Source organism: Vanellus vanellus, assembly GCF_965231255.1.
Source record: "Vanellus vanellus genome assembly, chromosome: 8".
NCBI lineage: Eukaryota > Metazoa > Chordata > Aves > Charadriiformes > Charadriidae > Vanellus > Vanellus vanellus.
Window position 1 is genome coordinate 20327698 of NC_138913.1, and position 14612 is coordinate 20342309.

The 14612-nt window shown below is 44.2% G+C and overlaps 1 protein-coding gene across 1 annotated transcript in view; it reads left to right on the forward strand.

The window, feature by feature from the left end:
- Positions 1 to 5248: 5248 nt before the first annotated feature.
- Positions 5249 to 14612, forward strand: part of DOCK10 (dedicator of cytokinesis 10) — a gene marked incomplete at its 5' end in the record, with an annotated part of 163080 nt that continues 153716 nt past the window's right edge. Inside the window, one exon of the mRNA XM_082487337.1 lies at positions 5249 to 5368. Within this exon, the coding sequence (XP_082343463.1) occupies positions 5249 to 5368 (120 nt within the window). The remainder of the gene's footprint in view (positions 5369 to 14612) is intronic.

A 14612-nucleotide genomic window follows, 5' to 3' on the forward strand; every position in this document is an offset into this window, starting at 1 on the left:
TAATCTTGCCTTTAGTATCATCTATAGTACAGTGAAAAATAGGCAGGTGGAGCTCTTACTAGAAGTTTCAAGGTGCTCTGAATATTCCTAAATGAAGACTCTGATCACATGGAATTACCTTAATCTTCTGTTATTTTGTATTTAACTTTTCTGCCTGTTTTTCAAACTAGATAGATAGCTGTAATGATGATGCATGCTTGTCAAATGCTATGTAGAACAGGTAGAATTTCTACTTGCAAAGCTAAAGCCTGCTTGACCTATAGTTTTATTTGTGTGATTATATGCAATTTCACCCATGCAAAATATGACATGGATATGCGCTTGTCGTCATAACTGACCCCTGTCTATTTACAAGTGGTTTGGTGTTTCAATTACATCATGAACAAAATTGTATAAGTCATACCAAACGGAGTCTCTCAGCAATGTATATTTAATGTCATTGATAAAGGAGAAATATTTTGAAATTGAGAACACATCAGTCATGCAGTGATTAAGATAAACTTGAAATTGATTTGACATGATCTTCCTTGCAGCTTCAGTGTTAGAATTGTATTAGAATATCTAAAATGGACCTAGTGACATGGCAGAGAGAGGACACAAAGAATGAGTCTTAGAAGGGTCGTGCTGCTCACTTAAGAAAGTCACTCTGTATTTAAAGATGCCTGTAGTCCTGTGGGTGCCAGAGCACTTACAGCATAAGGCAAGTGCCTTGTGAATCACCGAGTAATGCTTCTGCTCCATAAAGGTGCATAAATATATGTGTGAATCTTCTCCTAAGAGGCTAATACAGCTGTTGCAAATTCAAGGGTTTACTTTTGCACAGCTGAAGTGGAAAGCATTTTTTTATGTTCTAGCTAGGAATTTATAATGCTGTTCTTAATGTAGCATCTGAATGTCTCATAAACAATATTGATCTTGCACTTGTATCATAGTGAAGGGGAAAGTATTGAAGCCTTTTTACTGCAGAGAATGATTAATGGGAGTTATACAGCTGGCCAGAAAATGGGATACAGTATTTAGATGAAAATTTTTAGTGAAACTCCAGATCTGAATGAGACTGATAAACAGTTTAAAATAATTAACATTAAATTAGTATTAATTCCTTTTGTTCTTAAAAATATTTACTTACAGCCGTATCTAGCCTTGCTACTTGTTAGGACCTTGTGAACTAAACATTTGAACACCTTTAAACTACTTCCACGGTGAGGTAGCAAAGTGCTATTTTTCCCATCTTTTAGAGGAAAGTCAGAGTAAGATAAATTCTGCAGAACAGGAATCAACCCAGGCGTCCAGACTATTGCCTTAACCATTAGGTAGTACCCTCCTTCCATTTAACATTATACAAGTTTAAGACCATGCAAATGCTGCCACATAAAAACTGTCTGTAAATATTAAATCTTCAATAGATGCGGCTCTAACATAAAAGCTTCTGCAGACGGCAGATGGAGGCCACACAGCTGAATGTGCCCTCTGTCATTAAATAACTGCAAAGCAACCTTGCATTTTACATCTTCTTACACCAAGTATAATTGTGAATGAAAATAATTTTCCCTTAATTTTTTTGCTTTCCTTGTTTGACCCCTATAATAAGAAGTTTTGTTCCTCCTGTCCCATGAGGGACTCGTAGATAGACTTAGGTCACTTGTCGTGTTGCATTTGTAGCTTCAAGTAGGAGGTGACTTTGCTTGCTATGTTATTGCAAGAATATATGATCCTTGATGGAATAAGAGGAATTTATCTTCTTTCCCAGGGGGGTGCCTGCTCTTGATCCAATGGAGGGAGAAGGATTTTTCTCCCAATTTCAATGCACAATTTATGCCTCATGCTATTCACAGGGCAAAGCCTAGTTACCCAAAAGCAACTGGTTTGGATGAATAAATATTTCTTGTAGCATAAAGTTTGGGGGGCGGAGCGGGGGAGGAGTGTATCTCTAGAGTTCAAAAGTATGGATGAGGTCAGAATCGCCTGACATACTCATTTTTCTGGCCACTTATCTGATTGCATGCCCTGGTGAGAGATACCGTTAAATATGTATACATCTTTGTTCTCATTGAAATTGTGCACTTGAATACTATGGTGTCCTTTCAATATAGCAGATTTTTTCCTGCAGTGTTCTTTTCTCCTCAACTTCTTATATTTAACACTCTAAAAGGACAAGAATCTTGACTCAGCAATGTAACTAAATCAGATCTGGTATTCCATAATTAAGGAAAAATATTCTGACCTTGGTGAGCCTGTAAAAGAAGTCCAAAGCCTGTCTTCGACAAGCAGTGTGATTTCTAGTAATAAGTCTTTCTAAAAAGGATACGTGTTTGCCTGGTGTTTGAGTTTTGCACTCAATTACCTACCTGGTCTTGATTCATTAGAGACATACATATGTTAATTTATTAACAGTTACACTCAGATCAGTCAGCTGTAGCTCTTCAATGATCAGCCTACATCCTTACAAATTTAGCAGAAATAGTTAAATTTATATAGAAACCATGCATAGAGTAGGCCAGAGCAGGAATCTTGAAATACTTAGAGCCACCCTGTGACCCTCTTACCTGCCTTGCTAAAGTAGCCCTACTGATGGCAACGATGCTTCTACTTGAGCAGCTACACCCCACCTGGTCCCTGAGAGAAAGGCTAGCTGAGGGGCCGGAAACTTAGTTCTCTTAATATCCTTTAGGCTAAAACCCTGTTTTTACAGAGTATAACCTTTGCAGTAAAGTGGACCTATAAATGTAGATATTAGAGACATTTGCAGGAGTATTACTTTTGTAGTTTTGGAATTAGACTGTTGAAGTGGCCCTGGGTAACAACTGCCTGAAATCTGAAAATTTAAAAAACTTCTGAAATGCAGAGGAAATGTGAGGCAAACCAAAATAATTAATTTTGCGTAATAATTATTTGGTAAACAACCATATGCATGTGAAATCCTGGACACTTGTGCTTTGCACTATGCATGGCAATTTCAAAGGCAGCAGACTCAGCTCATCTTTGACAAAGCTCCTTGCCCAGACTATCGCTGAATGTTTACTTAAGAGGATGATAATAAAGAATGTGTTATGTTTAATCCAACTGCCTTTTTTGCTCATTATTTCAGTATTTGTGGATATTTCTTGCTTTTCTGCAGGGTTGAAAATGTTTGTGGTGCAGAAACAGCTGGCTCTTTTATTTCTTGATGTCTACTAATAGATTTAAGCAGCCAACTGCTCACTGACAAGTATCTGCATATTCACTCAACCCCTAGCTTGTCTGTGCCTGGCTGTGAAGAGAGAAGTAATGTGGAACGCAGGCTGTTACTGCCTGACCACAGAGCTGACAACATCTGAGCAGGAGCGACAGTTCTGTGCCCAAAGCCAGCGATGGCTGCAGGTTCCTGACCTGGATTATGGTGATTATTTTCTTAAAATAATTTTCCAGAATGTACATCCATGTACTGAATGGAAGAAACCGTTAATTTTCATTATTCTTTCTCACAGATGCAATGTGTGTTTTCTTTCCTGTCTGCAACAAATTGCAGTCAAATTTATCGTAAATTACATCTTTGTGTTGAGGCAGAGTGCTTCCCTAGAGTCACTGGGGCTACTTACTCTTACTTTCTTTTTTTCTTTCTTCGGAACATCAGGCTGCAGTTTCCTATAATGAGCCTTATCTGGATTGTTTGCAAAGTGAATGGAGTCTCCTTTTTCCATCTGTCAGTGGCTGTTTGTGTCAAATCTCTCAAGAGCGAGAAAACATTTCCAATCCAGTAGCACTTTCTTACCGAGCTTTAGCTTCAAACAGGTATCATCTCCAAGATATTACAAGATAACACCTGTTGAATGGTAGAAGTATCTAGACTAGTATCTTTAATTGTTTTAAACCAGTTCTGCGGCACTTAACACTCTTCAGATAATTCACCTTACTGGGAAATGTTTCCCTTGCAGAGGAATACTTAAACTCTGGGCTATGTTGTCCTGTTATCATTGCTGCCTTTGGTATCCTTAGTAAGTTTGGAGGAGAGAACTGGGAGCTATGCAGAGGCTGCAGTGAATTCATAGCACGCTGGTACCCACAGTGACATACAGCCAACTACCTCAAAGCAGACAGCATGCTTCTCGGCTAGGATGTAAGCCAGGACTTCTTGCAACATTTATTTCCCTAATACAACAGTCTAACTAAATGTTAATGGCCCTTGTTGGGTCTTGTGCCTCAGTGGCTTTGCAGCTTCAAATGTTGCCATTACACTTGTGCAGCATCACTGCCTTGTCTGGGATGACACCTGAAGTTCCTCGGGATTTTTCAATTTTGTCTTGCAGGGGTTACCATGCACTCAAACGTGTGATCACTCCTCGTTGCCTCCTTTCCCACACCTACCAATGTAACTGAATTGTGAAAATTCTGCATCACAGAGGAGAATTAATTATTCTTGTGCGAAGAAATTCAGACACAGCTCTCACAGCAATCCTGCGTTCTCCACGTTACAGCTGGGTGTTAAGCTGTATTCCTACGAACAGAAACATGATCATTCTTCTAGAGGGAGAGAGCTGTGACTACTGTGTAACTTCTACTTCTGTGTGCTTAAATGGCTAAACTTGTCTATCAGGGGAGTTTTCCATAGGCAAGAAACAGGGATGCCACGCCAACTGGCAGAAGGACTGGAAGACACCCAGCCTCGCCCGGTGCGGGGACCACAGCAGTCCTTGCTGCTCGGCAAAAGGTTACCACCAGCTCCGAGCACGGTGGGGCTGACCAGAGAGCTGGTTTCTCATGCGACCTGCCGGCCCGGCTCCGGCTTCGACTGGTGAGCCGGCATCCCCACCCCGGCGAGCGGTTAACACCGAGAGCAGCTCTTCCTCTGTCGAACGCAGCCCGGCAGCCTTCCTGGGAGAGCATCCCTCGGTGACCGCATGCACGCAAAGCGGGGCGCCCGCGTCGGCCCGCCCGCGGCTCCCCCCCGCACTCCGCTCCCGCAGCCCCCGCGGGGGCCCCCATCGCCCCCTCGGCGCGCAGCCGCCTCGGAGCCGCCGGGGCGGGAGCGGGGCCGTCCCCGCGGCGCCGTCCGGGGGCCGGCGCTCGGCCCGCGGTGCACATGGCCAGCGAGGGCGGCGGGGGCGCGACGCTCCCCCGGGGAGGGGCTGCGAACTTGGCGGCGGGCGGCCCCCGCCCCGCACACCTCCCCCGCGCGGGGGGAGCGGGAGGGAAACCCCCAGTTCCGCTTCCTGACGGCGCCTCGGCCCGGGCGGGGAGCGGCGGCCGGAGCGCGGGGCTGCCGGCGCCCATGGCCGGCGAGCGGACGCGGCGCTTCACGCGGAGCCTGCTGCGGCCGGGGCAGGCGGCGGAGCTGCGGCACAGCGCGGCCACGGCCGCCGCCGCCGCCAGCGGGCGGCTCCAGCTGCGGGTGAGTGCGGCGGGGCGGGGCGGCGTCGGGCGGACCGGGGGCGGCCGCGGCGGGGAGCGGACACCGGCCCAGGTGCGAAGCGCGCTCGGGAGCTGGGACCGGCGGGGAGCGGAGGGGAGGGCGCCGTGCTGGGTCCCCCCCCGCCCCTCGGGGAGCAGCCTGCGGGGCAGCGCTGGCCCGGCCGGGCGGGGTCGCCGGTACCGCCGCGCCTCCGTGTTTCCCCGCTCCAGACGGGTGCTGCCGTCCCTCTCTCTCCCGGGAGGGAGCTGGCTGGCTGCCCCGCTCCAGCGTCGCCGGTTTTCTTTTCTTTTGAATGAGCTGTGGGCGGGCAGAGGAGGTGGAACGCGGAGAGATCGCTGCGGATGCCGGGCTCAGCCCGGTGCGCTCGGGGGGGACGGGACCGGGCGCTGCAGCTCTCCAACTTGTTGTCAGTCACGTGATTTTTCGGTACTTCACAGCCCGTACGCTGGTGTAGAACCACAGCTGCTGAGGCACTGCGCGCTCTTGGTGATTGCCACTGGAAACCCCATGGAAGGGGGCCTAAAGTGCCGCAGAAACACAGACCGCGGGCTTCCTAGGAGCGTTCGCTTCTGAAGTGCAACGCACGAGGCTTCAGTCCCACGGCTCTCCATCAGTGGAACAGCACAAAAGGGCTGCAGACTGTTACCATGCTACTTTAACAGTATTTTCTCTTCCCTTTTTGTAAGAACTTCGCTGATAGGCATGGACAGCAAATTGTTAGGGTTCCCAGAGAAATGTCCACTAGCCTTTTCAAATCACTAGCCATTTATGAATCATTTATTAGCCGTTTTTATATTAAGATTCCTTTTGACCTAAAGCTATGTGTAATGAGAGATAAATGACTCCTTCTTAGATGATTAAGCATATCACGTCTGTGAATCATTGTAATTCAGATAAATATTTTCCTTTTCTAGTTTTTCAGGCATCACAGTTCATGAAACAGACTAAAACGCTGAAAGAGGGAAAGTTGTAAGTGAAATGTCATCACTCATCAAAGTTTACCCCACACCAGCGCCTAAATGCAGCGCGCTCCCTCTCTCTCTGCCTAAAACGGGAAACAATTCTGCAACTACGTTCCCATAAAGTTAGTGGGCCATTTCCGTCTTCTGAGGGGCCTTACCCACTGGAAATGGAGAGCAGCACTAAAACGGCTGCTCTACTTGGAGGCAGCAGCCAGTTCATGCTTCCCAGCTGTCTGTACACCAAATGCGAGTTGTTTTCTTTACCTCACTAGGTTTGCAGTGCTTTTGCAGTCAGCTTTGAAGGTCTTCATAAAGCATTTCCAAGCTTCTGATGTGTGAAAGGTTGACTTGTCTCTCCTGACTTCCCACAAAGGTTGTATGTGCTATCAGCCCTTGTCAAATCCTGAAGTGTTTCTATGACTACTACTGGCCGATTTGCACAGTCCTGCCCACTGGGCACCAGAGATCAGAATTTGGCCCGTTGTTAAACAGGATGCGCTACACTGGTGAAGTTTTGGTGGAAAAGTTCTAGGAACCGTCACGGTTGGTTTGGGCTCTGCCTGAACACTGTGTTGTGTAGTTGTCCCCTAAGAGAGTATATTTAAGCCTGCATACGAGCTGAACTATTGTATTGTCTAATTGCATCTTAAAGTATTATATATGGAGCTCTGTTAGAAGTGTATTTCTCTCTACTGTGTCTGCTGCAAGAATGCAAAAAAAAAATAAAATCCAGAGGATGAGATTGATGAAGCAAATCTGAATTTGATGGTCTGGTTCCCTTGAGGAGAGTGTTTTTTTAAAGGTGTTGCTTACAAATCTTATACTGCTAACTTAAGAATATAGTATGTAATTACTGCGCGTGCATTTGTGTTACATTTTATGCAGTCTGTCTTTAAAACATCAAGACTTCAGTTGTGGGGCAGCAAAAATCGTCTACCACTTCTGTGAGTCTGACTTCCTGTTGACTGATGAAACATACTGGTGCTGGATTTCATCAGTGCTTTTGATTCGATGTCTGAGGCAAATGCAGTCAGATCTGCAAAGATGATCCTTGAAAGATACTGAAGTTAAGGTTTGAAGACGCCAGGCCAAATTCTGGTTCCAGTTATAGTGCTCAGTGGGAGCACTTAGGGACTTCCAGATGTTAGGTTTTATTCACCAGCAGGCACAATGGTTCTGAAGTCCGGGTTGCTTGCTGCGTTGAATATCTACAGCTCTGGGAAACTTAATGAAGTTACCATCTTTTTACCACACTTTTTTGGATTGCCAGTAATGTTGCCTTTGAAAGGCAAGTTTTTATAAAATACCTTATGCTGAGGACTCACGCTGAGGGACAAAGGTTTTATCTTAAGGTTAAATCTTTTCTAGCTACAGCAACCAGCTCACTCTGGATGTATCAGCACCTTGTATCCCAGTTGTACTAAATCTGACTGGGGTGTCCTGAAAGCTGGCACAGCTGCTGCCAAGAGTCTGCAAATAACCGGCTGCTACAGAGTAGGGAAAATGAGAAGGAGTAAAGAATTAAGTGTAAATGTGTAAAGTGTAAAGAACTAAGCCTCCTGGTACTGCTTTTGTGGATGTCCTGTATTGGATTGCAGGTGGGTCTCTGTCAGCAGGATTTGTAACAGCACCTGCAGTAGGGGTCATTCGTGTCTTAGCAGTTTGGTAAAAGCCTAGGGATCAAACGCCTGCTTGACATTAACTGCCTTAGAGAAAAGTGGAGTGTTGTCTCTTTTAGCTCTTTACCACTTTCAAATATATTGCTTTTGCTTTTGTGTACTCTACCTTTCCTTTTGCTCATATTTATTCATTTAATATGGGGAAAACAGTTGCTAGCATTCCGCACAAAAGTCTCGTTGTAGGAAGAAAAAAGTGTCAGTGTAATCAGGGGAAGGAGGATGACAGAAGTAAGGATGTTTATCATTTGGGGTTGTGTTGTATAAGGGCGGAACTTGTGTAGTGTCCTGAAAGACAGAAAGTGGAACCAGGGGTTGAGGGTGGAATATATGTGTATATCTTGTTGGTAGGGGGTGTTTTGGCACAAGTAGCACATTTGATGTTAATTAACCAACTCTTCAGCAGGTAGAGGGAGTGGTGCTATCAGGTGTTAACGGTGTGTGGCAGTACTTCAGGTTGTTTCCATAAGTGCCTAATTAAACTCTCATGTAGAAAAGACAATTCACCAAACTAGTCAGGGAAGTAGATCAGCGTCATCTAGGAGGTAAATAATTTATTGTACTTTGAAACTTTGTTGTTAAATTGTTTGTCTCTTCTAATAGTAAAGGCTTGTTTGCAAGTTGCTTTGTGAACGCTGTTGCTGCCCAAGGAAGCCGAATAGCTTTGCACAAGAAAGGGAAACGAATATGGCTGTTGCTCTGTTTGTGTCTTTTGCTGCAGCAGTGTTTCAAAGGAAGTTTTTAAAATAGGGATGGGCCAGTCAGTGCCCCTAGAAATCAGCTTGCTAGCTGCTTAACTAATATTAAAATTCATATTATGCTATTATTTCCAGAACTTAATTAATTTGGTGAAGTACTGCTGGCTGCAGTACTCATCCTATACATAAAGTTTTGTGACATTGTTTTATAAAAGAGCTGCGGGGGGTCTTGCTCCTCATCTCTCTTCCGTACTTAAACAAGTTAATAGCAGTCTGGAATTGGGCTGTTGCTCCACGTGTCTTTTTTTTGGCAGAGGTTTCTTTCCATCACACTGCAGCCAAGCGCAGAGAGTTGTGGTGTCCAATGAGCTCGTACTGGCTGTCTCTCTCAAGTGGAAGGCTGGATTACACGGCTTTCTCTTCCCTGAAAAATGGGTTTCTCTCCTTGTTATTTTACCTGGGGCTGCTGTAATTCCTCCCTGAAAGAACAGATTCTGTTTGTTTCCAATATATATTTTATGTGGTCTGTTCTTTATAAATAATAAAGTCTCTATTTATATTGTAGTTGTATATTTCTAGTTTTGGTTACGTAATAAACAGTTGGTGGGGGGTTTTGTGACTCCAGTGGTGTGTTGTAGTCTTTCCAGAAGAGTAATGTAGTTTGTTTACAACCTCACGGAGAGCACCCGCTGCCTTGGTACTCCGGATAATAGTCACAGAGCTTTGACTATGCTTATACTGTAGGATCGTGTTGTATGGCCTTTTCTTGTTGCATGGCCGTGCTTCAGTTGGACTTCCGTGTTGAGAATCAGGCCAGTGAATGAAATGACACTGAAAACTTCATCTGTTGAGAAGGTACAGTGTTAACTGAGCTATTCCAAAGACAGAAACTGGTCTATGCACAGCTCCTCTCTTCTGAGGGTATTCTGATGTCTACTGTTTGTCCAGGGTGAACCATAGTAAGGCATTTACAAAGACAGTGACTGTACCCTGGTGTTGTATACAAAATAGTTTCTGTGTGGTTGTACATACGTGTACACGCATAGTCTTCACAGGCCAGCCACTAGATTTTTGTCTATTTCCCTGCAGACTTTTCAATGTTTTGGCTCTTTCTTATTTTTGTGTTTTCTTTGGTTAAGGCCAAGGTGATAGCCTGGTGGAGTAATCTGAAAAGCATGTGCATAGAGTGAAAGCCTCGTCCCATTTTGGTGGTTGAGGAGAGACAGAGTTTATTCGTGGCACAGGCGCAAGGGAATATTATCTGCAGTCTGGGGCCAGTGAAGGTTCTGCTTTTGCGAGCCTTTGCGTTTGAGATAAGTTACGGTTTGCTCAGGGCAGGCAACTTCTCAGGCGTATTTAGGATGTTAGCAACCTTCTGCGAATGCAGTGCAATACTGAAGTATTAAACAGTAATTTATATTTGTATTTTACATGTGACCCTCGTTCATGCATCTATATTTTAAAATGTATCTTTAATATCCTGTGCAACATCCCTTACCTGTTCAAAGACAAGACGCACGTTATTTGCAAGTAGTTTCCTTTCTTAGCATTGTTTCTGTTTCGAAGTGTCTGATGAGTAACTTTGTAGCTGTTCTTCAGTTGGGGAATCTATCCCAAGGACGTTTGCAGTGGTGTGGCCCTGAGAAGGGTGCGATGGTTTTCAGCTGGCTGCTGGAGCCCAGATGTAAGGGCAAGGCGAGGCAGGGGCACAGCAGGAATGCACCGCTTGCACATTCTCCAGCTGCTGGCCTCCCTCCTCTGCGGGCGGACAAAGGGGCCAAAGTCTTCTCCTGAGCAATTCTAGGAACTTCATCTGAGACTAGCGCCGGGGATTAAATTGATGCAGAAATAAGGAAAAGAAGATAAGGGAAGAGAGCTTCGGAGAGGGTGGAGACAGAGAAGGGGAGAAAATAATTTAGAAAGAAGTTAAAAGCACTGGGGGAAAATGGGGGAAAAGAGAAAAGACTTTGTGGGCAAAGAGAGGCTGAAGAAGACGATAAAACGAAGGAAAGAAATGAAGAGAGCTGCCAGAAGGATTCGTCAGGTTGGTGAAAAACTTGTGCAAATAAGCCCTTGCTGTGGAACCCCAGGCAGTCGTTTAGTAGGTAGGGAGACCCAGGCACTGGGATTTAAATGCAGTGTTTTTACTGTTGTCTTGAATCTGTCACTTGACTAACGCTTTGTTTGAAATTCATGGGAAGTGAGTCAGCTTGAGTAACTCAAAATGCTCTCAGTTTATAGAAGCTGCATTAACTTTTTTTCCTGTGCTTACAAGGTTAAATAAGGGGTCTGGGGAGGGAGAGAATGAATAGCGGTAGAAAAGAGAAGGAGAATCTGGAAAATTAAGCCTTGTGTTGGCTTTGGATTCTCTCTGGTTGCACAGAGAGAAGGTTTAATATTGTTGTGGTTTGTAACAGGCAGTTCTGCAGCGCGTATGTCACTACTAGAAGTCAAAACATGTTTGTAACTTTTTTAGCACAAGGTCAAAAGACTATGAAATACTGACACAGATGCGATTATTACACAAATAACAAAGACTTACTTGCAGTGTGTGTAACGTTTCCAGTTCAGGATTGCCTGCATTTCACAGAATTCCACAATAATTTTCTGAAGCTGGATTATATTTACTGCCTGTTTTATACCAACTGTGTGTTCTTATATTAGCAAATGCTAACTTTATTCCTGCTTTTGTTGATAAGGAAAACAAAACACCAGGAGCTAGCTGCCCAACATCAAGCAATAAATCTATAGTAAGAGTCTTAGAATGATTGTCTCTGAGTTCATCCCCATCATGGGCTGTCCTGCCCCATAAGGCTGAATAATTTGCCTGGCTGTTAAGACTGTTTCATAGTCTGCCCCACCACTCTCATTGCTGACATGAGCAAATTTTCTCCTCTCCCGTAAAATGTAAGAAAACTGAGAGTTGCCTGTGCTTTGTGTGCTTGCTTAGTGCAAATGACTTCTGCTTGCGTTGCCCCTTCCTGGGCAGAACACAAACAGGCTCCACAGAGCAGAGTAGCAAGAGGGCACCAAGCTGCATTAGTGCTGGGTGGTGATGTGTGTCAGTGAAGCCTCTGGAGCCATTCTTTTACAGGAGAAACTCAGGAGATTTTTTTCCTTCTTTTTATTTCCCACCCCTCCCATCTTCTTTGTTTTTTTTTGGTTTTTTTTTTTTTTTGGTTTGGTTTGGTTTGGTTTTAGATTGGGTTCACAATGCAGTAGTCTTTTTTTTTTTCCTCTCCATGTCAATGATCTATAATTGCAACCGAAACACATTGCTTAAATATATTTTAGTATATTACTTGTCGTTTCTGGTACTGGGTTTGTTTGTTTGTTTGTTTGTTTTTTCTCACAATACGCACAGGCAAGAGGTCGATGTTGCTTTTTTGTTCTTAAATTTGACACGGTGCTTTACAAATACAGGGTGAGAGTTCCCTTGGAGCACTGGGGATGGTGCTGCGCAGCCTCGCCTCTCCAACTGGTGCTCAGGGAGTTAACATCCAGCGTCTTTGCTTGGGGACTGCAATGCTGCTTTTCAGCTGGAACCCAAATACTACATGTTTTGGAACACAATGTAATGTTTTGAGATGACATAATGTAGACGTGCTTTAAGCTTGTATAAAAATACATCAGATGAAGAAATCTGGATACATTTGGACATGCGCGAGTTCATACTGTGCAGACCGCAGTGCTAACTGTAGCTACCATCATTAGGAACCCAGGTGAATGTAGGGAACTGGAGATGGATGCCTCCCTCCAACTAGAGTCGTCATCTGCCTCTGCGTAACAAGGTTTTATCCCTGCAGACTCAAAAAAGAAAAAAAAAGCTCAAAAATTGGAAAAAATACACCGTATTACATTTTAAATTACTAGTTCATTCATTATTAACAATTAGGTTACTAGTAGATTTTCTTCCCGCTATTGCTGTTGTGCTGCTGGTATTATATACATTGTACAGAAATTTACTAGGCTGTCAACATTGTAGTGCTTTTCTTAATTCTGAGTGTAGTTCTCCACTTCTGACTTCATGTTGTGCAGAGGACGAGGTGATTCTGTCATTGAGTCTGAAATGAGCTTTTCAGCTTTGAGAGTAATGTTGGCTGACTTAAAGCAAACATGATTGTAGGTTACTTTGACATGTTGACCTAAATTAAATGATGTAGATATAATGAAATTTAATGAATGCAATGGAGTTGGATACAATGGGGGGGGGGGGGGGGGAGCTTCCTTTGTTAAGTGTTACTATTTATCAACAAGAGTAGTACAGAAATGTTCTCTGTGAAACTGGAATGACTAGATATGTTTAGCATAGCAAAAAGGAAAAAAAAAATCTTTGTTTATTATCTTTGGTTTTGGTTAACCATAGTGTATTTCAGTTTCTAAGCTGTTGTCATTTGAATGCATTGTTTGCTCATGTATGTTTTCTGCTGGATGTACCTGCTTTTGCAGCTGTGAGTAGGCTGATGTACGTCAGCTGATTTTGAGGAGTGTACTTTCAATTTATAGGCAAGAATGAAGTTCTGGACTCTGAAGTGTCTCATAGCACGTGGCTCTGCTTTTCCTAGGACTGACTCAAAGGCTCACCATGTGGGGAGCACAATAGCTCTGCAGAGACAAGACCAAGGAACGTCTTTTATCTGAAAGGTGTCTGGAACACTTTAACTCTGCGTTAAATGCGTCTGTGTTTTGATGCAAGTTCCTCAGTGATCTTTGTTCTAGTTCAGTTTTAGTTTTTGTTGTGTTTTTTTTTTCCCCTTGTTTTGGGGGAGAGGTTGGCTGGGTTTGAAGAAAACGCCCTTCTGAAGTGTGAGAAGTTTCTCCTGTGATTTGAGTTTTTGCCAAGCTCTGGGGGAATTTTGAGGGGTTTGTAAACCTTACTGGATTTCAAATCCTGCCCTCCCCACTCAAATTCCTCTGACTTCCAAAAAAATATTCATTAAAATTCAAAACAGAGTTTTGTATTTTGCATGAGTTTGAAGAATCCTTTAAGACCTAGGAGTGGTTACTGGCAGTTTTCCTGTTACACCTTTACCAATTTCTTTGTATTTCTCCTTGATATTAGGATTAATTCCTCTTGCCTTTCTCTCTTCCGGTCTATTTTCTACATTTGCACTGTGTCTAGAATTAATGCAATATAGAACCAGTACAAAGATTATCACTTGAAAGCTCTGAAATACAGCCTAGTTGGGGTTAACTCTATTGTCTCTATTTTAAATGCCACCTCCCTGACTTCCTCTTATCTTTGACACAGGCATAATGCATGTCGGTTCCTGGGGCACTAAAGTTAGTGTCTGTGGGGGATACTTGACTTATTTCATCATTGGCATCTATGGTGGCATCGTTTGGTATTAAATGCGGTCGTAAAGTGTTTATGCTGCTTTGATACTTGTGCAAGTACTTGCTGGGGAGTGGGGTGGGGGAAGTAATTTGGGACTTTCTACTCCTTTGCGGGGTGTCTGAGCAGGAGCGAGTGTCTTCATCCTGACCCTTGCAGGCTCCTGACTCCTCCCTGCGGGTATGCTTGGTGCTGCTGCAGCTGGGAGTGGGGGAGATAAACACACTGGGGTGCTCTGGTTTGCAGGTGATGTGCCCTAAGGTGCATGAGAGAACTAGTATTCTGGGAAGAGCAATGTGAGGAGAAGCAGGGGGGAGGACTGCTATGGTATCTTCTGGCCACAGGGGCGTGTAACGGAACATCAGTGGCTTCTAACCCTGAAACTTTTTCCATCCTTTTCTTCTGCTGTGAGACACTTGTTGCTGCTTCCTTCTTATCTTCCCTCCACCCCCTGCCTTCTTGGCCTTTCAGCCCTGCGCAAGCTCTGGCAGCCCCAGTGAAGAGCCCAAGCCAAAAAGTCAGCAGAACAGAGAAAAGAAGGGCTGCTTATGC